General features: G+C 35.8%; 2 protein-coding genes across 2 annotated transcripts in view; one reads left to right on the top strand and one right to left on the bottom strand.

Moving 5' to 3' along the window:
• Positions 1 to 27754, bottom strand: part of LOC140234513 (small ribosomal subunit protein eS12-like) — a 124642-nt gene that overhangs the window by 5031 nt on the left and 91857 nt on the right. The gene's annotated exons all lie outside the window — the stretch shown is intronic.
• The window catches only part of LOC140234156 (regulator of G-protein signaling rgs-2-like), a 32508-nt gene continuing 17325 nt past the window's right edge, over positions 12572 to 27754 (top strand). The window contains exon 1 of the mRNA XM_072314231.1: positions 12572 to 12801. Within this exon, the coding sequence (XP_072170332.1) occupies positions 12753 to 12801 (49 nt within the window). The 5' untranslated portion in view covers positions 12572 to 12752. The remainder of the gene's footprint in view (positions 12802 to 27754) is intronic.

Raw genomic sequence — 27754 nt, 5'->3', positions numbered from 1 at the left:
TTGAAGAAGGACCTTTGTCGGTACCACGACACAGGTGCGCAGAACAACTTGCGTTGTTTTGCCTAACCACGCACGTTATCCGAAGTTTGGGTGATTAGGCAAAACAACGTATCCACAAGAAGTCTTTGATATTTTGAACAAAAAAAAAAAAAAAATCTCTTTTTGACTTAAATTTTAACTAGATACTAGAAGAATGATATAAGCCATATTTAAAAATTAAAAAAAAGTATCTTCGAAAATTATTCGACTGGAGAGAAATGGGAACAATTCTAGTACTTTGTGGCTTCAAACTCTAAAATCGCGAATATCTCGAAAGTACCAAAACGCAGATACATTGTTTTGCCAAATTACGGACGACGTAGCCTATACCCTTAGAAATAATTGTTCACTAACATTTGATTATTACATGTGTGTACCGTGCCATTCATTTGAGCTCACATCTTTCAAAACAAAGTTAACATAATTTATTGACCTCTCTCCCTCCCCTCTCTCTCTCTCTCTCTCTCTCTCTCTCTCTATATATATATATATATATATAACTATATTATAATTCTATATCACACGTATACACTTTTGGGTCTGATGGTAAATGCAACAAGTTGACAATATTACTTTTAGTATTTCAAATTTTTGTTAACTTTGCTGTTTCTATACCTTTGACATTTATTCCCTGACATTTCACTTTTCAAATTTTACCTTTCCTGGTTTTTTTTATTTATTTTTGTATATATATATAGTACAATCGAATCGTCTCTAGTATCTTATCTTTTCACTGAATGTGAACCTACTACACTGTATTACGGAATAAAGAAAATGAATAATACTGAAAGAATGAAAAATCTTGAAATAACCGAATTCCCGTAGATTCAACGTTTTATTGATTGAATTTCATAAATATTCCGTATAAGGGTGTCAATGCATAAACAAAGAAGGAATGATTTATTATACTGCCAACATCGGATGAATAATCTATCTTCGTGATTTTCAAGTCGTGCCTTGCATCCAAAACTGTGCTAAATATTGCTCACAATGCAAAATCTACGATGAAATATATATATGTATATATTTTTTTTTACGGCTGTACCCAATCATAATTACACAACAAAGTGAAAAATCATGATTATCAAAACTTAACCCTGGCACTATAAATAATATAAGTTTCCAAATTTATTATATTACATAATAACTACTTACCAATTATTTTTCTTCTATGTGTTTTTATCTTTGTTTTGTTTTGCTTTGTTCTGAATTATATACAATGGGGTTGCAATGAATAGCTTGACCCAATTCTGTTTGCACTGATCTAAAAGATATCATTTAGATTGACGAGGATGATAATAATGTTCTTCTCTTTCTCTCTCTCTCTCTCTCTCCTTCATTATGCATCTACTTATCCTTTTTCTTTTCGTTCATGAAGCATGTAAAACAATACATCTGTATATACCTCTATTGCCGGTTAGTAAAGATCGAGTAACCGGATGTTATTGTTGATGACGGAGCACATACCAGCGATTTGGGCCGCTACGTGTATCCTCTTGGGTCTCGGTTTACGGACAGCGGCCACACTTGTTCCGGTTAGAGAGGTCGGGATAATGGCGGATTTCCCTAAGACCTCAGGAGTTCGATTGCTACTCTTTAACGAGCTAGTCCGTCTTTCCGCTTACTCTTATATATAGTTGAATATAGTTAACAGCAGTAAGCCTTATCTGCATACATTGCGTCGGACATGAAAACTGATCCCTATGCTTTTGATATAAGATGATGTGTATCAGAGTTCAAAAAAGAATCAACCTCTCATAAAATGTGGCACCGATAGAACATAATTTTATGCAAATCGAATTTCTCATTCTCACCATCTTTCATTATCGCTGTCCCCTTCTTCTTTGTTTTTCTTTCTTAGCATCACCTGCGTACATGTCCGTGTATGTTTTGTTGTGTAAAACTAGTTTGTCTTGTTGTAGTTAAGTAAACCGACAGTTGGTTGAAACTGTTTATCTATTCATCTGTGTACGAGGCCCCAATATCAAGCTCGGCTTACTGGGGATCCTCCTGTATGGTACCTTGACTTTTTGTTTATTATCATTATGTCTTCGTTCTTTGTCACAATGATTTGATTACCTGTCATGAGCAAAATCAGCCATGAATTATTATGAATCATGTGTTTATTTCTGAAAGTTTAGTGATCAGAGTTGATTATATTGTACCATACAGAAACAATAAAATGAAATGAAATGAAATGAAATAAATTAAGACAATGATAAAGAAAAGTTAACATTTTTTCAAACTTGCTTATGATATTGCGCAGACGCTCACGCTTTTATTGTACACAATAGACACTGCACAATCTTGTCACTTTTGTCACCTCCATTGGCACATGACATGATCTGCATCCTGGTATAGCAACCAACAAGCAGCTGCTGCGGTTGTGATTACTAACAACAATTTGATTGAATTGTGTGTTGGTAATTGATTTGACGGAGGCATTTTCATTAGGGCATCCCAATAGAAAACAGAAACTTGCGTAAAATTAAACGCCCATTTCACGTTCGCTCATACAGTATAGGGTAACCTATGGGTATTATTTTAATGAAATGAAATTTATTTACTTATTTATTTTATTGACGTCCCTTAAAGATTACATTTTCCAGTTGTCATGGTTGCATCATTTTATTGATTTATACATTAGAGAGGACCATAATTATGATCGCTCATAGTTTATCTGATCTCGTTAATCCAAAAATTGCAAGACGCATGCATAATATTATTTTGTACTCCATAACAACCGTCGGAATTACAAACCTTATTTTGTTTTCGGATTAACGGTACTTCGGAATAACAAACCTTATTTCATTTGAACCTTCGAAAAAACGAATGTTGTTTCATATTCGAAATAACGAACCTTCGGATAACAAACTGTAGCCGAGGTCTGCACGCACACTGACCGTATCCGCACGCACATGTACAAACAAACCGTACACATTATACAAACACACAGACATAATTTTTTCTCTCATGTATACAAGAGGGTAATGTCAACGGCTGATTTCTTCTTTCTTTGAGCAGCGAATCAATGAGACCTATATCATTGATAAACTGAATTAAATTCAGTATAGGTATCAAATGTTGGTGTGCAAATTGATTATCTCTTTAATCAGAATCTTGTAATGGGTTGCGATATCAGACTTATCTCCTTCCAGGCGACGGCTCCCATTATCCATCAGTGCCTCATGATAAGCTTCCCTTCGTGTTAATCGATGAGAGTGGATTCATCCTCGTTTTGTGCAAAATAAATTTATCTTATGACAGTCTTGCTGTTTTCCAGCCGAGAGATTACTCTTAACACTTATAAACAAACAGACAAACAAGCAACAGAATAAAAAAGAAAACAAGGAAAAATATATAAAACTCTTCTTCCTGGCGACTTAAAGACTTACAATGTTCTACATCTTAATAGTCTATACGTCTTTATGTAAGAGAATTCTTATTTGGAAGGGTAGGGGAGGCTGCCTTTTTTCATTTTTAAAATTTGACTTATTGTAAGTGAAATATGCCATTTTCCTGAAACATTCAATATACATGAGTATATCTAACTGAATTCACGGAATTTACATAAGTCTCTGTGAAAACGTCCCTATACTAATATCGCTTATAATTTGTAACTAAGGAGACCTTAACAACTTGGAAGAAAAAATCGGAGGAAATACTACAAACAAATTTAAAGCAGAGTAAAATTACTTTTGCTCTTAACGTTTGCACGCAGTTTTCTTTTTTTTTTCGGCGTAACTGAAACTAAAAGTAACATTCAAATCACAGTGGAAAATCGTCACAACATGAACTCTGGCATTTGAAAGAAAAAAAAAACATTGCTTCGACCTGATTGAAAGAATAATTCAGAATGTTCTCAGATACTAGCTTGTCTTGGTATTCACTGATGAAAAGAGAAAGTATTGCTCTATTGATTCATCATATATAACTTTTCGGCATTTGCCAATTCAATGACGACATAAAAAAACCCCCAACATATATCATATATCCACATCTATGTCATTCATTTGAAATTTGTTCCGTGTTGTTTGTTCAAGGAGTATAATGTATTTATTTATTTATTTATTTATTTATTTATTTATTTATTTATTTATTTATTTATTTATTCATTCATTCATTTATTTCAATATTCTTTTAAGAGGGTATAAGTCCTTTCTATATACCAAAGGGCCCGGCTCCTGTATTATGTAGGCCTATACAGATAAAAATGTCATGAACATCAAAACAAAATACAAACAATGAAGTAACCTTCAACTATATGCAAATCGACCTCAGATACTCAAATACGAAAAAAAAAAACAAGCAAAAAAACATCATTACAATTGCAACTTGTACTTAGAACTTCACTATCAGTCCTTAATATGAAAGGAAAAAATAACGAAAGTCATAATGGACTTATTGATAAGAAAATTGATTGAGAAAAAATTATACACACAAATCAATTCAATTTAAAATATTTACCATACCTCTATTCGTTCATAACCTGTCAATCATGCTAAATACCTTGTACGATTTTCTTGAAAACAAACAATGATTCCGCATGTCGAATGGAATTTCTAATTGGCAAATTGTTCCACATGTTTAAAGCTTGATAATGAAAAAAGTTCTTCAGTTAATCCGTTTTGGGTATTCATAAACAAGGAACAATCATTAATGGCATAACGTGTATGAAAAGGTATGAATCTTAAATCTAATTGTCTGGGATAAGGCTGGCTCATCCCATTAATTATCTTATGCATTAATACACAAAACTCTGGTATATACGATGAACTCCTTGATGTATTGGTTGCCATTTGTAATTTTGAGAGCATTTACTCGAACGGTATTCAAATCAAATTGATATCATCATTATACATTTTTGTTACAAACAGTAAGAAAGTTAAATTTCTCTATCTGAGTAACAATAGCCGTGGAGGAATAACAGCTTTTTATTCATCTGTCATTATCATATTATTTTTACGCATTTATATAGGTTTCTTTTACTATGCTGGGTGCATCACTCGTCTCATGAAAAAAAAAACAAAAAAAAAAACTGAATGCTGGATGCTGAATATGCTGAATGCTGATGTAACCCAAACGCAGAGTCCATAACACGCTGAGAGAATTAAGTTTATTCAAATTTGGAGAAAGTTATGTAACTTTCATTTATCTTTTTTTTTCTACTGTAATAGCCTATAAGTGTTCCTCACACTCGATGACCTCGTTTACATGATTATGTTGAAAACAACAACATCAACAACAAAACAAAGAAATGACACACAAGAAACAGAGATCAAGCAGTGCAACGACTTTTGAAATATAAGTATTATGTCACATTTTACTCATTTTAAAATAAAATCATATCAACATTTCATTGAAATGATGGTGGACGTGGTTTTTTTATTTTGTGGGCCAAAGGCATGGAATTCCTTGTCAAGGAAACTTCGTCTATCTGTCTATCACCCTCAGTTTCAATATTTAACAAGAATTTGAAAAGTTTTTATTTTCCCTTTGACTTTGAATTTGGATGTAAAGCGCATTGATCAGCTGTATAGAAATGTGCTATGGAAAATACTATATCATTATTATTATTATTATTATTATTATTATTATTATCATTATTTAATACTATTATTATTATCATCATTATTATTATTATTATTATTATTATTATTATTATCATTATTTAATACTATTATTATTATTATCATTATTATTATTATTATTATTATTATTATTATTATTATCATTATCATTATTTAATACTATTATTATTATTATCATTATTATTATTATTATTATTATTATCATTATTATTATCACCATCATCATATGGAAGAAGAAAGCGCCAAATAACGATAACTGTCTTTATACAAATTGATGCGAAAGAAATATTCATCGCTCGTAATATCATTTTCAATGACTAAAGTTAGTAAAAGTAGAGGTGCTGTGTTAGTAATATTTAAAAAAAAAACATATTTAATATGTTAAGTTATTTTGACGGTTATTTTGGAGACTAGGTATGATTTAATATGCAGAAAACAGTTTCGCCAACGATTCATAACAAGATTGTATAACTCAGGTCCTATATAGAAACTAGGAAAATAAGTGAGCTTTTAAGAAGCAGTAATGAAGTTGAAGTGTCTCATTATATTGAACCAACTTTCATTCCGTCTACTTGTTACTAACATATTCATGCTGAAGGTGATTGTTCCCCTGCTTTCTGAAAGCGATTACTGTGCGTGTTCTTTTATTATGCTCGAAAAATAGATATGTTGAATTATAATTTCTGTCCTTCTTCATGTTGTTGTCCATAGATGATTGTGTAATACCATAAACTGTTGTAGTCTTCCCACCCAGCGATGGCTGTACCAAAACTTTAGAAATTCACTGTAACTTTTGAATAGATTGTCCGTTTTTCATCAAACTTCTCTGTTGTGTTATTCTGATGTTTCTGCATTTAGTCAATACTGATATAGTAATATATTTGAGTTTCTTTTCCCTCTAAGGCAATAATGCCATCCCGTTACAGATCAATACCTGCGAGAGAATAGACATATTTTTTTTTTATTTTTTATAAAACACCTTTGTTTGCGATGAATGTTATATCCTTCTTATAAACTCAAGTGACAACAGTTAAGTGAACAGTCAAATGAAATTGTCGTGCCTTTTTAAGGGGTTTCGCTAAATTGGGGTGGTAATAAAAAAAAAAAGTTTAAAAAAATGATTCAACTTTTCTTTAATCATGTCTTCAGGCTCCATCTTGAATTTCAAAATGACCGCGTTTCAATAGCAATAGTTTTAAGAATCGCGGAAGGTTCAAAGCCGTCAAAGCATATCAAAAACCATGTGTAGGGCCTATATACAGAAAGAGAGATGTAAAGAGATAACCGTAATCATCATAACGTCATACGGGTATGATTGATACTCATGTTAAGATAAAACATGTGACTTTTAAGAATTACACGCTCATCTATAAGTTTCTTCATATTTTGATGAAATTAAATTCAATGATTTCTTCATAGAAAGATAGCCAGTGTAATCTGTCTACTTGGCTTTAATCAAGTCCTTTATGAAACAAGATGTATTATAATGTTACAAGATATGTTATCATTTGACGTTTGTATTACCTATGTACAACAACTATTGATTGGAAATGAAAATAAAAACATGAACGAATGAATAAATGAACTGAAATAAGATGGGCTGGCGGGGGATGCCTGTTTTAGTGTTACAGTATACTTGATGTTTTTTGTGAAAAGAGCCCTTTCACAAACACTATTGTATATGATTATCATTAAATGTTATGGGGCTTCTATTTTCTGGTCGCTTTTTCAGAGTTACACGCGGGACATGAACCCCTCTCATGACTGTGTTGACACGACGTTTGCTCTTGCGACAGTATAGTTGCTCCGGTCTTATTTTCTCCAAGGACTTAGGGGTTAGGATTATAGGGTTGTGAAAGGGTTTAAGGCTCAGTTTGATATGAGCATTGTAGGATTAGGGTTTGGGTGGAAGTTTGTGGTAGAATGTATATTTCGCTAGGCGTGCAGATATTTCATAGTAGCAGTAAGTGTCGCAGGATCATTGTGACGTATAGCTGCCAGTCACAATGGTAGACTACGCAAGACCATGCTGTCTTCATGACCCCAACCATTGAGGTCACTTGTATCATATGACCAGAGGTCAATACCGTTGCTTTGTCATTCTACCCGCGGCACGTATCAAACGCTGTTATCTCGCCCTCTCCATGACTTATTCTTAAAGAACGTCTATCTCACGAGATTTTGTGTGGAAGTTTCATAGTATCTCTTGAAAGATTTTTAAAAAGTACCGGATTTTTTTTTTTCAGAAGGATCATCTATACATCACTCAGACGCCTACTCTGAAGCTGATTTGAATTGAATTGAATTGAATCATTGAATTGAATTGATAGGACATACCGTATACATGGCAGAGGCCATTCATTCCTAGATTTTAATAGCAAACTTTTAAAATACCACAAGTATCATTCAACAACAATTTGTCTAACTAGGTGCTGCTAGTCCTGCAATGGTGTATTATGTTGTTATCAATGTCAATGTTGGAATTAATGTAGTTACGTTATGTTGTTATGACATGTTAAGTTTCTCGTTCTATTGTGACGATGACTATCTTGGAAGCCAATTACAGACTTTATAATGTGTCATGTCTATAGTATTTGAATATCACTGACGTAACTGTAATTTCAAATCTTTCAAAACCACTTACAAGAAATCATCCATCTCAAGAGATTGTTACCGATTTTTAATAATTGCGAGATTGTGTGTGTAAAGTGAAAATGACATTTCTTACTGAAGTGTAGACCTTAATTAGTAAATAAGTAAATAGTACAGAAAATGAACTGTATAGGATTAACCAAAATCGGATGTGACAATGGCATTTATGGCATGTTTAAGTTCTATTGCTTTCTCAAGAATTATAGTTCTATTGGTAGCAACAACAAAACGGCGACAAACAAAATAGACAGGTGATGATTTCAGTATCGTGAAACTTTACTTTTGGCACATGTGCGAGAGAATATCGCCAAAATTATATCATTAATTCTCTAATGACTTGGAAACGACAACCCTCTGGCCCCATGAAATAATTAGACTCAGTGTACTGTGTTACGATCATTTAGTGCTTTGATTAACTATGATTTAATTCTGATGCGATTCAAAGGGAACTTCTAGCATTTATAGAGAAGACGTGATTACGTGTGACCAGTCAATGGAAAGCTTCGTATCAGGGAAATTACCCCCCCCCTCCCCCCCCCTCCCCCCCCCCCCGGGGGGGGGGGGGGGGGCAAATTACCAGCGGCTAAATACTGGGTAATGGTAAGCTTAGAGTGAAGATTTTAGGGTTAGGATTATGTTTAGGGTTAGGGTAAGGTTCAGAGTTAGAGTTTGGGTTAGGGTTAGGGTTAGGATTAGGTTCAGGATTAGGATTAGGGTTAGGGGAAGGGGAATTCCCTTATGGAACAAACACAGTGTTACCACAGTGTGTTCACATAGTTGACTATGTGTAAACAATGTGTTAACCATGTGGTCACAGTGTTGTCACAGTGTGGTATTTGAGATCACATAGTGTACCACATAATTGGCATACCGAACACAGAGCTGCACACATATACCACAGTGTGGTATAGTGTTACGACAGTGTGTTCACATAGTTGACTATGTGTAAACAATGTGCTAACCATGTGGTCACAGCGTTGTCACGGTGTGAGATTTGAGATCACATAGTGTACCACATTATTGGCATCCTGAACACAGAGTGACACACAAATACCACAGTGTGGTATATATCGAACTATGTGTAAACCCTGTGTTCATAATGCTACCACAGCCTGGTATATCAGTTTAATGTTTTACCACATAATCCCCACATAGATCACATACTGAACACACTGTGATTCCTGTTTGACACAGTGTGGCATATTTTTAACTATGTGTAAACCCTGTGTTGATAGTGTTGTCACACTGTGGAATTTCAGATCATTCATTTACCACATAATCCACACAGACTTACCACAGTGTGGTATATATTGAACTATGTGTAAACCCTGTGCTCGGTGTTGTCACTTTGTGGGTTTCAGATCATTCACCTGCATCATCTCCACATACTTGGCATACTAAACACATAGTGTGGTATATATTGAAATATGTGCACTCCTGTGTCCATAATGTTGTTACACTCAAGTGGGAGTGCTGAGATACAGAATGTGATACTTCATGCGGTATTCCTGTGGTATTCCTGTGGTAACACTGTGGTATTCCTGTGGTATTCCTGTGGTATTCCTGTGGTACAAACTTTGCATAACTCATGAATATTTATAAAAAGCAACCTAAATTTGAGAAAATTCATAGAATACTTCTAAATTCGAAGTATTTGTCTAATAATGTTATGTTATACCAATGTCATAAATTTTGTTATGAAAAGGTAATTTCATATTCAATAACAGTGTTATCTAGTCAGTAACCGTGCCTTCATGCATTACAAATATTGATACATCTGATGACTATGTGGTATGTGTGACTATGTGACTGCCACAGTGTGGTAGACTATGTGGTGAATTCCATAGTGTGGTGGACTATGTGGTGACTGCCGCAGTGTGGTAGACTATGTGGTAAATACCATAGTGTGGTGGGTTATGTGGTGACTACCACAGTGTAATGGACTATGTGGTTATAACCCTATGGTCATAGTGTGTGAGACTGTGGTTTGATTCATAGTGTTTTTAATATGTGTTTTGGACCATGTGTTGCACAGTGTGCTGACGCTGTGTTTCACACTGTGGTAAATACACAGTGTTACCACACGTCCCAAAATCACATATTAAACACATATTAAACACATGTGTTCGACACTGTGTTACACATTGTGTTCAACACTGTGTTCGACACTGTGTGTCACACTGTGTTGCACACTGTGTTACATGGTGTGGTAAAACTGTGGAAGGGCCCGGGGTAATTGCAGAGGAGTTAATTGCTCTAGACCCGGAATACTTGTATGTCGACGACATAATCACTTCAGCTTATTTGCATATCTGCCACATGCAGCTGTCGCGTGATTGTCGTTTCCACTCTTTTGTTCATCATAATATTTTCAATTTCAGTGAGACATAATTCACTGTGATTTCGATCTGTTCATCAGCAAAATCAACAAAGAATTGATTGGCTCAACATTTTTCTTCCATCACAAGTCGTTGTTAACAAGCCATATTCGCTTGGTATAGATACGGTAATGATAAATATGATTGTACTCAGTGAAAGTCATTCGTGAAATAAACTCCATTCTCCAGTGCAGCCATGCCAGCCGTCGTGATGAAAATATGTCTTCGTTCTAAGACGGTGGTTGAACAAATATAATAAATATAGCGGGTTTTTTTTTCCAACTCCCATGATGTCCATATGCACTCTCTGGCATACCGTCTTTAACTTAAACGTCCCCCGTTCCAGCCTCCCCCTCCCATCCCGAAAAAAGTGCAAGCTTGTACAGAATACTATACTGCCCTACTTTGGCAAAAGGAAGCAAGTGACAAAAGTGACATTTCTCGTAAAAGAGCAAAATGTGTCTGTCATTTACACTGACGTCAAAGGACTATCATGATGTCTTATCTAACATATCTCTTAGTAGGATGAGCGTTTCTGCATGAAATTTGGCCTGGAAGAAGAGCTCATTATGTGAATTATGAAAACATCAATAACTCAAATTCGGATGGTATGTCACTTGCTTCCTTTTGCCAAAGTAGGGCAGTATAGTAGAATAGAATAATATGTTAGGTTCTATGTTTCTTACCATCATTGCGTTATTGCTTCTCTATGACACACGTGTCCTCACTTACCGTCCCCCGTCTCTTCTTTGATTTCTTTACCGCCGTCATTAGGTCAGTCTTTCATTTTTAGCATGCATGTTTTTGTAGTGTATTTCCGTGTCTAATATCTGTGGTATCTAATTTTACTGTTTGTAATAATTCTTGATTGCTCTTCGTTTTTCTGTTGGGTTTATAGTTGTTTATAATGTCCATTGGACCGGTGTATGTGCTGTCGTCCGGGCCAGCAGTCAACAATATTTCCATCCATATGATATTATATCACATAATGGATTCCATAAGAAAGTGAAAGAAGTGGGCTTCCATGAAGTGTTCCACACAGCCTGGGAAATACCCTTTACCCCTCATCTGACCACCAAGTGTAAATGGGTATTAAGGCAATTGGGATCCTAATCATATATCCTGAACCTAAACCTAACCCTAACCCAAACTCTAACCCAAAACCTAACCCTAAAACTAATCTTTATTCTACTTTATCACTAACCAGTATTTACCCGGAGGTTAATTGCCCTCTAGGGGTAATTGCCCTGATACGACTGTAAATCTATAAGGGAACAGCCAAATCTGAAGTTTATATACATCACGGGGGGGGGGTGAGGTGGGAGGAGTTAACACTAACGTTTTGATTTATCAATACATGAATCAAAAACTGATTTCACTGTCAATGGCAATGCCATACCAATAACACTTTTCGTTTTAGTTATGTTGTCGTAATTAGGCCTAAATGTATTATTGCGAATTACAGAGCTGTTACACACAAGACATGCAATTTAAACATTTCTCGCTTCAGCAAGCTGCAGTTATTTTTTTTTTTTTCAGAGAGAGGTCTGTAAGTCTCCAGACTAGTGCTCGTTTGAGACTGCGGGAAGATAGAGAACAGTCTCCGTTGCCTTGGCGACGCTTTCCAATAAGGCCATTCCATCGCTGTCTCTGCTTTCTATGGCGCTGCATCCTCTCTTCTCCTTGCTCCGACTTCTTCTCTCCAGTGTTACCGCGCGCAGGCTCATTAACATAATTGCCATCGCTGGGCCTGGCATAGATACACGGCCAACCGCAGGGGCGCATAGGTAAGAGACTGTGGAGGCACACTAAGCAACGCACAAGCAGTACAAGCGCGTACAAAAATATAGGGAGGGCTCTTCCTCTCACTGCTACCACTGCCAGCATATATTCCCGCGTTATGCGTGCACTGTAAGATTATTCCCTCTTCGTGCGTTGAATACACATCGGCATCGGCAGCTGCACCGTACACAAACGGCGTTGCAGACCCGGTCTGGACTACCATCTCTGCTGGGCTTTTGGGGGAACGTTTCTTTCCGGGATTTATTAAGGGGGTCCTCCGTCTACATTTTCATCCTATGATTGAGTCTGTATGTCGACGGTAGAGGGATCACGCTGCAGTCATTCTAGCTGGCCTTTGGGTGAGTTCCCCTTTATTCGACCTTCTCAGAATGTCTTCATCATCTACCATCTTCCTAGTAGATGCAGCGGTCGCGTATCAGCTGTTATTATTATTATTATATCCTCTCTTTTTTTCGGATCGTGTGTATCCCTGCCGCAGCGCAATTCGTGTAGTACTCACTCATACGTGTGCATACACTGTGCATGACTGTATACCCCAACGCAGTCACCATCTATCGTGATTTAATCACCCGAGATCTCCTCAAGGGGTGTGCATTTGTGTTTTGCCCCCTGAAAATTCTAAATATGACATTGTCCTCCAGGTAACATCTTTGGTGTTATGTTGATACGATGCTCTGCTGCAATTCATCTCAAATTTGCTCTTGTCTCCGTCACGAAAGAAACACATCTCTTGATGTATAGATCTATTGGTATATATTGCGAAAAATGATCATTCTCCTTCCGATAATGTTATGGTACAACTTTCAATAATTGCTTGTACTCAGGCACTCATTGACGGGCCACAGCTGTATAGAGGGAATGTTTGTCAAGACCATTGCAGTTGGGGGCCCGAAAATGGATTTAATTAAACCGAGGCAAAATACTGCGATACATGATTTGAGTAAATAATGACATGCGTCGCCTGGCGCTTAATTGAAATTTTCTGATTGTGTAGGCTACTGTGATATGGGCTACTATGATTACGAATTGTGAACGATATGAGTATAGGATGTGTGTCTTTGTGTTTGTGATATAATATACTAAAATGCTACACTTTTTCAGGAGGATTTATGCGCTTTCACTGATAAATCAATTTTGGATTTATTTATTTACTTTAATGCTAAAGGGGCTTAAGCGTACCATCACTCTTCGACGTTCACTTGAAACTGTCGAATTTTTGTAAAGTAACAATACAATAAAAGTCATTGTGCACATTTTGTTGGACAACAATCCCGCCAAAATATGCAAAGGTATATGTATATAGAGACAAAACAGACTTGTCCGTTTTCAGTACGTATCGGGATTAATTCCATCATCGTGCTATTGGTGTATAATATTCATTGTCAATGTATCCCTGCCCCTCTTTTTTTCAACTTACTTCCTCAGGTTATATGTATATTTATAATGTATGTAATATGAACGTTCACATATACTTAATACGCTGAAATGAGGTACTTTCATCCCCCTATGATTTGAGCAATATGAACAATATAGCTTGATTACTCGTTAGTATTATACAAAATATGTTACACGCTGTTCTTCATTTATTTCAATAATCTTCGCATCTAGCAATATCAAACAGTTACCATGACAACAATGTTTGATGAAGCTATCAGTATGCTGTAATAATTATGTGTGTCATAGAGTAAATGGTCGTATTTTTTGTTGGACACCTCCACCCCTCCCCCCCCCCCCTCCCCGAAGTTGATGTACATTCGCGGCTTATCACTGGAAAAGGGAATATACGCACATTATATGCCATGACCTTAATAAGCTATTTAGCTCATCTCTCTTATACCACGTACACATTGATCAAATTCTTGTTTAATAGAGATGTCCATATCTAAATTGACGTAGACAATTATCATTACAATCTCCAAATTACCATATCAATCATCAAACATGCCAGTTATTATTATTAGAAGCAGTAGTATAACCAATTTTCTTTATTATCATCATTATTGTCTTCCATTTTAAGGATTAGATTTGATTTAAGTATCATTTTGAATGGAATGCAAATTTCATAAGCACCAAGACAAAGAATATTCAAACAAGTACAGTGATTTAAAATGATAATATAACATTACACAAATAGATTAACATAATTGTATTGAGCGGGAATACTTACAGAAACGTGCAATAGAATGTGTAGTATTTTTTAGTAAATAACACAGATGATTGAATGCAGGAGACTACCATCGTAAGCGATTAAGCTTGAAATGGGTGACCCCTCATAATTAGAATAAGAATAAGAAGGACAAAGAAACAAAGTCTTATTGACGTCGCACATTATGCTTCTTACACTCGGACTGCTTGCATGCTGAAAGAGACACAGGCACCAGGATTAGATGCCCGGGTATGAACAAAAGCTATCCAAAGTACTCTGTCTTTTACAACTGGTCAACCCCCCCCCCCCCCCCCAAAAAAAAAAAGAGAAAAAAAAAGAAAAATACATCTATAATGATAAGAACCACTCAAGTTAGACCATACACTGAAATTTACACAAACTGCAAAAAAAAAAAAAGTACTGAAGCAAAATGAAAGTCTACAAGCGTGAACTTTTCAAGAAGTCCTTGAAATAAAAATGTCCATGCTCTTTTGTTGTAGAATTTGATGATAGTGTGTAAAACACAAAATCAAATTGCTGCGTTTACTGTTTAATTCCGAGAACGGCTTCATGTCCTATACTGGACGCTTCATCAATTTTTTGGTGGCTGAAAAATTGATTTGAATGTTACCTGAATGAATCAGAACTTACATCAGTTGGTCATCTATATTTATAGTGTGTAAAGTTTTGGCTTCAGCCACAGAGAGAAACTCTGAAAGCATGATATCAAAAGTATTAATTGAATTTTTGTCCTTTCCAGAAATGAAAATGTTATAATGTGCAGCTATATTGTCATTAAACTATATTATCTGCAGCACACTATGAGTGCATTGTAGTGGATTTATACAAAAACGAGATTTGAAGTAGGGCCTGTGTAGACCTACTGCTGCAGATACTGAAATCCGATCTTATCGATTTAACCTCACGATCTAAAATGCTAACAGGTTTATCTTTAATACACCAAGCACAAGCCTTTATAAATACATGTATTCTACTGCCTTTTGGAAGTCAACATTGGAATTAATTAAAGCACATGCATCACAGGTCAAAACAACCAATACTCTATATTGGAGCTTCGCAATTAGATAGACCGTCAACAACTCCAAGTTTCGATGATACGGTATGCCTTTTCAGACGAGTTGCAATTTCGTGTAGTTACTGTCACATTTGCAAGTTTTCTGTATGCAGGTGATATGCTTTCGAAACCTTCTGACAGTCACTGACTTCGAAACGGTCATCGTAGCTGTAAATCCCTGCGGAATCTTCCTTTAATCTCTGTCACATGACCTTCACTAGATATTCCTCTAGTGCCATATTTCTAAATTTGTAGTGTATAGGTGAAACTTGATTGCGTTATGATAATTATTATAAAAGGGGTATATGACACATTTCCACGAACATCGTTAAACTTTCTTTTTAAAACCAGGTTTGCCCCGTTGGGAAAGCAGATTTAAAAATAGTGGAAAAACACTTGCCCCAGTTTGAATTTGATTTCAAGAAAAGTCTAAATATATATAACAAAGAATGATATAGAAAAAAAGTTGTAAGTCTAGAGCTTCATAAAACACAATCATTAGAATAAACAGCAGACGTTGATTCACCCGCTTAAAGCCGTACGCTGTAGGATGGAGTGTTGATGTTCTTCATGTAAGTCTTGGAAAATTGCTGAAATGAAATTGAAGTGCGTTACATCACTAAACAGTCATTATATGCATGGGCATCTGTATGGTTGCATGCATGGCTCCTTGGGTTTGAAGGGGGTGGCTTCAATTCGGGCAAGTGCTTTTCTTCATTGTTACAAAACACTTGCTCGACGTTGATATTCACTTGCCCCGGGCAATCGAGCAAGCGCTTATGTGGCACCTTGCGTTACCTGGTCCCCCTCTCCCCACGAGAAAAAGGTAAAAAAGTAAAAAATGAGCACCACTAAGCTCGTAAAGAAGATAACATTATATCGCTTGCTCCTGTATAGACGTTGCATGTTCTTGTCATGCATACATGTTTATAGGCCCATGTTGAAACTTCCTGTGACGCTTCTTGGATGAATGCTTCTGTATGAGTTGTCGGAAATGAAAGTAAAACAGCAGGAAATGTGAAGTGGGAGATTGAACAGAAGACCATGCGGTTTGTGTAGATTTAAGAAGAAGAATTGAACATAAGAAACACTGTTTGATAGGTCTGTGTATGTTCGCAGAAGCGCAGGATATCATGGTAAGGTGATTCAGCACTCATTTCCTGGAAATTATGTCGGAACAACTTGACCCTCACTTTTAAGAACAAACTTAAAAAAATATCAAGCAATCAGTAGTCTTACCTTTCTTATTCACAAATCGACTTGCTACACTGTAGCATGCAGTCATAACGAGCATGTGATGTGGTGGACTGTGCGTACACGGCTATACGCACACGTGGGACTGGATGCTGCAATATCGACGTGAAGTGTTTCTCCGACAGCGAAGGGTCTTCAAACTATGATCACATTAATAAGGATACGTTGGATTTAAGTCTTTATACGTTATGTTTGCATTGCAATAATACAGCCACTGCATGGAATACATGCAAGTTTGCTCGCAAAACGGTTTGAATGACAAAACGCTATAAAAGTTTCATTAGAATCAGGGCTTAATCAATAAAATTATCGAAAATTTAAAAGTTTTGTTTCAACGAAACAGTGATAAGTTTTACGGGCACGTGTATGCGTGCAGATTGGTGTCATGTACAAATGAATGCCATTGCCTTGCAGCCTATCCATTGCAAAATCAGGTTTTGATTCAAAATCTAATCCTAGAGGTCTCTGAACTCCACACCGTTAACCAGTCATCTGTACATCTGTACATACAACTTTTATTTGACATAACGATGTGGCTCCGTTTTTTACAATTAATTTTACTTCTTTCCATCTAAGTTCATGACCATACAACCTCGTCTAATTTACATCACGCTTACGACAATTTTACTGCTTCATGAGACGATGTGAAACTCATGCAACTCTAAGTTTATCATTCTATGTTCATGAATAAACATAAAAGCTCTTTGTTAAAGATTATTTTGCTTTTTAGAGAGGAAAAACATGCAATGGCTTTGAAGTCCAATAAAACAAAAGGAATGTTTTTATATTTTATTTTTATTGATTTTCGCTCCCCTTTCTCTTTGGTATAACAAGTCATCTGAAAAGAGAGCTATTGAGTAAGAACATTTTTGAAAAGCCTTCTAATTCAATCAGACACACAGGACCGGAAACTGTATTGAAATTCAATAAGTAGTTCAATGCTTTGCGGATAATTATATGTACATTTCAGGTCTATTGGCAATTATTGAAATTCATATAGTATCTGTCTATATCGTCGTTCCTGGAATATGTTATTACCGCTTTTGAATAGCAACATATCATGCTGCAATCAGTGAAACTTCAATTAATCGAAGTGAGAATAGTCAGGAGATCGAGTAAGGATGAACACATCTCAATGACTCCAAAAAGTTTTGTGCAGTATGTCGAGTATTTCTATATTTGTAACTAAGTTGTTTGAAGTAAGAGACACTTTTCACAGGGTGTGATCTCTTTAAAGGGGATGGCTAGTAACTGATCAGTGGGAATCAGTGGGAATGCTGGGGATGATTGTTCCTATCCTTGTAGGATTCATTTAAGAGTACATTATATATCTATTGTTGTGTGAAAATTATTTGCTTCAGGATGGTCTCATATTCACGTAATGTGCAGTTTAATGTTTCCAGATTAGCATGCTTGTACAGTGACGGGCGATTAAACTGCACATTACTTGAATATGAGACCATTCTGAAGCAAATAATTTTCACACAACAATATATATATATAATGTACTCTTAAATGAATCCCACAAGGATTGTAACAATCATGCCCCAAAGGATTGGAACAATCATCCCCAGCATTCCCACTGATTCCACTGATCAGTTACTAGCCATCCCCTTTAAATACCATGTTTGCTCTGTATTTCAGAACATCGTGCCTTAGATACATTGGGAGTGAATGTTGAATCAGCTATATCTCTCGTAGAAGCCACTTCCCTCTTTACAACACACTTAATTAAAGAAAACATGTTCAGCTTTGCACCTTGAGGTACATGATTGTAGCACCTTTGCGGGTGCAGTTTTGCACCATTCAGACCAGTGAGCACCTTTAAAAGATGCAAAGTGGCACCTTTTAACGTATTATATACATGGACCGCGTTGAGTATCTTGTTAACTTTAGATATGAATATATGAGTTGAAATTCATTATTTCTCAGCGGGATTCATTTAACAGAAAGTCTAGATTGATACCGCAAGGGTGATATTTTATTGTTTCGTGCAGACACAATTCTGGTACTCGTAAAAAGAAATAACCAACAAAATAATGATAGTTTATGAGGCCTTTCAGATAATTATGCCAAGTTTATAATGCTCTTAGGTTGCTTTCAAAATTACGATCTGGAAATCCCTGCCACCATGAATTTACGCGAAATGGGCATTCTTCGTGCCGAGACGTCAAAAATCTGTCATTAGATTCGACAAGTATAAAAAATGGAATTCCAGAGAAGGTTTCATATTCATTGACTTCAATTATGGTACCAGAAAGGAAGAGAAAGTTGGACTAATTCACTGTAATTGCAGGCGTCATTTTCACAAACCGATGATATTTCCGGTGTCGTATAAATCTTTGGTGCTGTTTTTCTTCTTCTCCTCCTCCTCCTTCTTCTTTTTCCTTTTTTTTTTTTTTTTTTACCTCGCCAGTCCCAAGCAGAGGGAAAATCCCTTCGAGTCGTGATAAATCTTGAATAAGGAAAGGATCGTAAAGAGGCTAAACGATTGCCGGAAGGCGGCACCCGATGACAACGGTCACTCACTCTCTGAAGGGTAACACCGCTGTTACCCGGTTCCATTTGTAATCCACTAAGGCATAAGAAATATTATTGTTAAACATTTTTATAACTCCCAAACATTGTATTATGCATCTCAGCGTCTTGGTTTGTGATATCTCTAAAAAATGGAGATACGTTCTAGCTTTCACTGGCCAAATAGAAACGGGGGTCATTGAATAGTCCACATCGGCACAAAGGCATGATGATTGTAATCCATTAAATTAAAGAATGGATGTGTGCTTACATTTTCATGTGGATGTTGTTATACAAAAGTGCCATGAGCAAAATGAGTAAACTTAAGTATTTTGGAAAAAATGAAAATCATTTTTTTATTTACATAAACCAAAATAAATAGAATAAACATATAAAAGCAATACTTGTATACGATATATTGAATACTATATTGGGTATTTCTATCTTTTCACTAGGAGATGGGGTAGAAATTAATTGACAGTTTTTTTGCCAACGTTGATATTTTTTTTAATCAACATGACTTGTATTTTCAAAACACGTATTGTATGTGTTTTCGCTCAGCGTATTTTCCTTTTCTTTCACTTAAATGTTGTTGATATACCTCCATTTTTTCCCTTTCTTAGATCACCTTGTGTTGAAGAATACATTTCACTGTAATACATATTTAGAGCAGCGAATGTTTGTAACTTTGTTTTTGTAATTATTATGAGTAGATATGTATTTTGCATCAGGATTTTTTCGACTCTTGTGATACAATTTGATCTTATTTTTTTTATTTATTTATTATTATTATTTTTTTTTTTGGGGGGGGGGGGTAGTTTTAAGCATGCAGCTGCCTATAAAGATCCAAAATATCTTACATTTATCGTTCTTATCCCGAATAATCTTAAGGGGAAACATATAAATAATCACGTTTTTCGAAACACCCACCATAAATGTCATACTGTAAATTGTGTAACATCTGTCCAATCCAAAAAGGTCATTTTGTTTTAAAAACAACATCAATTTTTCTTCATGAATAATTCTTTTTCTTGCGCATTATTTCTCTAAAAAAATTGTAATTACAGTAGTGTTTACTTTTTGATATGTCAATTATTGAAAAGTGATAAGAGAGATGATCATACTTAAATAATTATACAAATGTACGTGTGGTTGGTGTTTGTATATATAAATTTTATTACTAAAAGAAGCTCTGTTTGGTGACAATATGAGATGGTTTCGTCAACAAAGGAAAGACATCGAAAGAATTAATCATATCCAGAAGTTATTCGTTTTCCCAGGACTTCCATATTTCCACAAATAATTGAGAAAATTGCCAGTTTCCCCCTTCCTATATTTCTGAACTAATATTCAGTCTTGGAGTATGTAGTCAGTGATATCATTATTATAGGAGGACAATAAATACATGCTGCAATAAAACGAATCATAATTTTGAGCAAGTTTAATCAAAGCATTTCATATGATAATCATATGCATGACAGATCATTTCTAAAACATAAATTGATATTCATCTTACACAAGTTTGCAAAGCAGCTACACCAGCAACTACACGTGGAGCTCTACAAATAAAACAAAACAATAATTGTCAACAATGTTATAGATGTTGCTGTTCCTTTTTTTATTTGTTGAGAAAACAAGGTTGCGGAGACTGCCATAACACTTCTAGAACTGAATTCTAGAGAAGCAAGAAGTGTTTAAAATTGAACATGGTTGTTGTTGCTGTTTTACTTTTTGCATTGATAGAAAAAAAAAACAACATTTAGAGTGTGCATATTTGGCACGGAGATACTCGCTGAGTATGTGAGTATGTATTTGTAATCAGTTTCAAAAGATCTGGATTATTTTTCGTTACTTTCACCATAGTCAAATAATTGGTATTAGTATTGATATTGATAGTAAAGGGATTAATCTTTATTGATTTTATTTTGCGTATTTTGATGAGAACTTTTTGGTTGACTTGTCATAGACATTTAATTTGTATAAATAGAGAAATAAAAGAAATAAAAGAAAATGATTAAATGATAGAACGATTACAGGGAAGAGTTTCTTGTCTTCAGTGTTAAGTGAACGAAGTAAAACATAGATTATTTTTTAGCCCCTCAGAGTTGGAGGGAAGTGATCCCAAATTTTGTACTTGAGAGAGAGAGAGAGAGAGAGAGAGAGAGACAGAGATGATTCTATTCCTTCGTGAAGTAATGTGTACAAACAAAATCAGGACAAGAATCAAATCGGAGCAAATTATGTATACTCATTCTAAGCTGATCATGATAGATTTTTCATTTCATTTCATTTCATTTATTTCCACATCCTGATAAAAAGCATTTACAAAGAAAACAACAACTGTACATAGAACATTAGAACAATATAGGACAAAAATGTACAACTTGCATAACAATTATTTTGACAAGAGACAAACACAACGTAAAACAGTTATTTCAGATTGTGGAGGTCTTTCTGTGGCTGATCCCATGAATTACAGCTAAAGTAGTTACATTAATGCAATACAAAACTATACAGAAAGAACGGAATACATCAGGAGGCGAGAGTCATCAAAGCAAGGTGCTCATTCAAGGAATAAAACTTAAGATTTATAGCATATCTTTTTGAACAAGAGCAAGGTGCTCATTCAAGGAATAAAACTTAAGATTTATAGCATATCTTTTTGAACAAGAGAGAATTTGCAACTTCTTTTAAATATTGAAAGTCTATTGGATGATTATATATTAGATTATTATAATTGGCAAATCATTCCATTAAACAGGTCCCGTATATTTGAAAGTGTATCTTGAGTATTTAAAATTGGGAATATATAATTTATTCATCTGTCTTCTATTATAATAATATTCTTATTTTGGATGAAGGAAATATCAAGAAAATTTGGCAAAAAGTTGTTCATATGTATTTGTACATATTGGAAGACATACAAAAAGTAGAGAAGGAACCGATAACGAATGCATTGACCCACTCAGAAATTGCAATAGATGTATACTAATTCAGTTAGACTCTATTATGGCTTCGTTCAAAGTTATCTGCGTTGATACAGAGCATAAGCAGTGATAGTAATACACAAACTTGAGATTTCTCAGAAATTAATTCAGTGGAAAGAATTGTGATAAACTCTATGAATGCCGAATCATCTTATGTCGTGCTTGGTATTCAAGTCGTTTCCATGATGAGAATCTCGCATAAAAATCATAAAACAAACAAACAAACAAACAAAAAGTCCGCGCACAACATTATGCATCATAAGGCTTCTACAGAGAAAACATACAGGAAGGACTCGTTTGTTGTTGTTTTACAATTTGATGCCAAATATTTCAGACAAATAAACGATTTTAGTATCTGTTTATGAACTTTGAGTATAAAGATCTGAAGGAATCAAAAATTAAAGGTCAGAAGGATATACAACAGCTGAAGACTAATAATATTATAAGTGTATTCAATATTGATCACAGGATTCAAATTCAATATTAGGGCTACTTATACATTATTTTAGCTTCAGAAGAGCTTCCTTTTTACTGTGTTGAATATGTATAGATTATTAACGTCAAATTTATCATACACACAATTAAAATGATAAGTTTTGTATTTCAATAGTTTTTAAACGTCAATATAAGACAATTTGATTTACCGAAGTTATATCACTGATCCGACAGAGTTTGCTCAGGCGATTTCACTCCGTAATGAGTAATAGTCATTCTGCTGGATGGAAAGGCGAGTGTTGATATTACAAAAAAGGGGACTCATTCAATTGTTACAACACGGTCATGAGTACTCCGAAGTGAATTCATATTTACATCTGTATTGTGAAATTCACAGGCATTTTCGGGGAAATCGCACATCTGTTTCCCCCTCTTTAATGTCTTTGAAGTACTGTACATACCATACTTTGTGTAAATCTTCAAGAGCACATACGTTTGCTGTTTTGAAAATGTGTAGTTAACTGAACACATCTGAAAGACAAATGCTCAAGAGGTTTACCTCAGTGGTCCATGGAACACGTATGTGTTTGGATAAGGTCTTAATATCATAAGAATATTTTGCCAGTGGTTGACAAACCTCGTTTTGAGACTGAATCCATTTGCTTTACATTGGAATCATTACCGTAGGGAATTTTACCAGGTGTGGAAATTGATGAATAATTGAGGATAAGCTCAAAGACTTTGTGACGAAATACCGCGCTAATGCTTACTCCGTATCACACTACTGACACGGGCTACTTTGCTATAGTGGTTGAATATTCATCAAAGGAAACCCCTCTTACCTCTGCACTTGCACTTGATAATGTTACCTCGGTGGCTCTGGCCGTATTGCGGTCAGAAGATATTCACGCAGAACGTGGCCAGAAGCTATCGAATAGCAGATTTATCTCACGATGCTGGTTTCTCGGAAAGGCGCTCCAATCTCGCACTCTTCTCCTCTACAATTTCCTTGTACTTGGAGGACACGTACGAGCTCATAAGGATGTAGAGTCACTGAGAAAAGAGACGCTAGTTTGTTTATATTTTTTTCTTTTCTCCCCAGGTGCATCCACAGAATTGTTGCCGGAGGAGATTTAATGATGTTTCCGTCGGAAACGCCAGGTTCAATGCCGCCACTTCCGGTAGGGAAGCAGGGCTTTCAGTAGACTGTATTCCCTTCGCTTAAAACAACGATTTCTTTACGTCTTAAAGAGATTATTTACCATGGTTTGAGGAGTTGAAGTCAGTTCCTGTGACACAAAGAACGTATATTAGGCCTGAGATTTGTACCGATCTTTATTAATCCATGATCGAAAATTCCCACAAACAGCAACTCAAAGAAGTCCAGTGTCCATAGCAATATATCTTTCTACAATAAGAATAGTGCGAGTTAGGTATACTGTAATAGGGTAAAGGATGTAAAGTGTTCAGAGGACTTCAAACAGGAAGGTACAGTTGCATATATTTCGCTCTGGAGGCCCTATATATTATTTTTATGTGCGACTGCGTTTACAGAGATCTTTGAATAGCAAATCAGAAACGTACTGTTCGGCGTGTTTCACATGATATTATTAATTATGCGCATTGCATTGCTGCTCCCTGGTATGTCTGCTGACACGTGTTCATGATAGCTCCATAGACTATGTTCCCTAATATTTTCATTTTATTGATTATGTAATTTCTTAAGCGTTTTTTAAACTTTTTTTTTTCATTTTGCGGAACAACAATTATCGGTGGGAGCAGTGAAAAGTTAATAAAAATTCAAGTCAATATAACCAAATTGCTCTTAGTGTGCTTTTGAACCAAATTATATCATAATTGTTATAATAATTATTCAGATGCAGAACAATATCGTGACACCTTGGACATTTTTTTTTTTTTTGGGGGGGGGGGGGGGAAGTAAGCAAGCAAGCAAACATACAAACATATGATAGAGCCATGCCAAACCAAAAGCAGAATGTGGTCTTGAAAACTTCAAGAGGAGGGATTTTCCTTTCCGTGACCATGTCAATACAGCGTGAAATAGGTCAGTCCATGTGACAAGAGTTATGGATACCACTTACTGGCATTGTCATACTTGTCATGCATATTACGCTCTTAATGTATTGCTATCACATAGATGTAGGCCTTATTTCTAATGCTTTTCAATTCATTGTTGCTTTTGTTATCATTCATTATTATGTCAAAGCACAGAATGAAGACAAAGAATGGAAATGAAGTGGATACACATGAAATTAAGCCGGTATAACATAATGATACTATAATATTGTCAATGAAGTAATATATAGATTTCAATGATAGGATTAAGAATCTTGTGTAGTTACACACTCTTCAGAATTCGCTACGGAATAATACGCTGTTTTCAAAGGTAGCATGTTTGTCATACTTAAATTCTGTGACGGAGCTTATGGAGCTATGTTGAGAATTTTTCAAGATTAATGCGGTCATCAAGTGAAGGTCGGTAGTGTTCTGCAGAGACGGCCTAATTTACCTCGGCCGTAAAACGTACGCTCATCACAAAATTAATTAAGGCTTCTTGCGGTGTGCTTTCCATGTGACCTTATGACCTAGATAAGACGTAAATGAAGGGTGGTTTACCGAAACCGTCTCCCAGTGATATCACGGCAAGTGGTGAATACCGGTCCGCCACCAGATTTTATTAATTAAACTCGCAGCCTCACGCAGACAGGAAAAGGGTTTTTCGTCACGGCGTGCGCCGCGTGTTAAAGACATTCACACAGGCGGCCATTCAACACGCACGCACGTTGCATGCCACACGTCGATTATGATTCTGGCTCTCATCAGAAACATCAATATAAACTATAGTTAAACAAAATGAATTACTAGACACACAATTATCTTTTGATTTTTGTTTAGACTTTTCATCGGTGGTGTATAGGGCATCCGCAAACACTGTTCTTGTGTAAGTCTAGGCCTAAAAAATACGCGCTTGATTTAAAAGATCCTTTGAAGAAATCAAAAAAAGAATAGATACAGATTCTGTTGACCTGCTTCCTGACTCCATCAACCTCTGCCGAGTGCTTCTCCCTCCTTCTCCCCCCCCCCCCTCTCTCTCTCTCTCTTCCCTTTGTCCCTCACTCTTTCTGTATTCTCAGTATCCTTCATTGCTGGCCCCAGAAGAAAATGTATACGAGCAGGTAGGTCTACATGATTTCTTCTTTAGGACGTTTCTGGAAAGAGATTAACCAATTCCGCTCCCAGAGACGAAAGTTATTGTCTGTGAAGATGTGAATTGCATTGAGAGTATACATGCTGTAGACCTGTGTGTTAATGACTATGGAATCTGGCATGTACATTTCCTAACGAATGATAATATGAACATGAAGCAAAAACAAAAACAAAACAAAAACAAAAACGACCTTGTCATTTGGATATCAGGCGGGTGAAACGTTGGAAGATGTTCTCATTGGAAACGCCAGCCAATAAGCCGCAATAACGATATTGAAAATGATTATCTCTATAACCTCGGGTAATGGACGATGAGGAATCTATCTCTGTCAATAACTAGTCTATCTTGCGACCAAAAGGTAACTAAAAATGTATGTTATGGTATCGAGCCGTCCCATCTGGTATGAGGCTAAACACTTTGTCCTTCGGATAGGATATAAGATTGAGGTCCCGTATGCTAGAAAGTCACAGCCCATGCGAGTTAAAGATCCACCTTTGCTTCCTCGAGAAGAGCAAAGTGCAAGTCCAGTGAAGTGCATGGCATGGCCACTTGTTAGCTAAAGGTATTAGCCATGCAGGCGTAAAACCGACTTGATGTACTGTATGGACGTAAACTCTTCAATTCCAGCGCTGTGTAGAAGGCACTCTGTTTCTCACGCCTTAGATTACCCAAACACTGATGTATTGTAGAGAGATGGATGTACTATGGAGTAAATATCTTGTCTACACTCACAAAAACAGCCTCTGTTATTGTGCGTATATCGCAGCGTTTATGATATAATGGCCGATTCTTGTTATTACTGTACAAATTGCCTTACACACTAATCATTGCATTCCTGGAAATGTGAACGATTGGCACTCTGCTTCCGAGATACAATAATGCACAAATCTTGTGTATAACACCGTTCCAATAAAGCGATGGCTCAAATGGTTTTGCCAAGGAAGGCCTTCAACAAAATGTTCAAGCTTAGAGAGATTTTTTTTTTTTTTTATCATTTGCGTATATAAATCGTTGACACGTAGGCCGTCGAGGAAAACGGTGATAACGCTCTGTGTTTACTGTAGACTTTTTTTATCGAGTGGACTGATGAAGGAATTATGTCCTCGAAAAAATGTTAACCTGGTGATATTTCGAACAAAAAAAAATACCGAAACAGACAAATTCCAGAGCAAAGAAGGAGATAGAAAAGATTTCAATGGACCTCGGAAAGACAGGGCTACAATAGAGCGCCGTGTTTGAAGAGTTATGCAGGTTGGAATACCAGCATTTTTTTTTTTCAATAATTGGCCAGTTCAAGTCGACTGTTACAATATAATATATATATAGGCCTATTGTATGTGTATATATATATATATATATATATATATATATATATATATATATATATATAATCTATATTGTAAATATACAATATAATATACATACATCAATACAAGCTATTCACATCAGTGTGTGTGAGCGTGCATCTTTCGCTTATCGCCTACTTTAGTTTCACTGTGTCCGTGTACTGCATCTTGTATAAGACAGAGCAGAATTACGGAGCTGAAGGCCGCTTATCTCCTTTTTGTGTGTCCATGAGTTTTGCATGATTTTTCTCCAGTAGGCCTACTCCCACATGCTCGGGCAAGTTGCACTGAAAAGAGTGAGA

Source organism: Diadema setosum, chromosome 10, assembly GCF_964275005.1.
Source record: "Diadema setosum chromosome 10, eeDiaSeto1, whole genome shotgun sequence".
Taxonomy (NCBI): domain Eukaryota; kingdom Metazoa; phylum Echinodermata; class Echinoidea; order Diadematoida; family Diadematidae; genus Diadema; species Diadema setosum.
The sequence above is the reverse complement of the archived record's forward strand: the minus strand, read 5'-3'. Positions and strand labels throughout refer to the sequence as shown.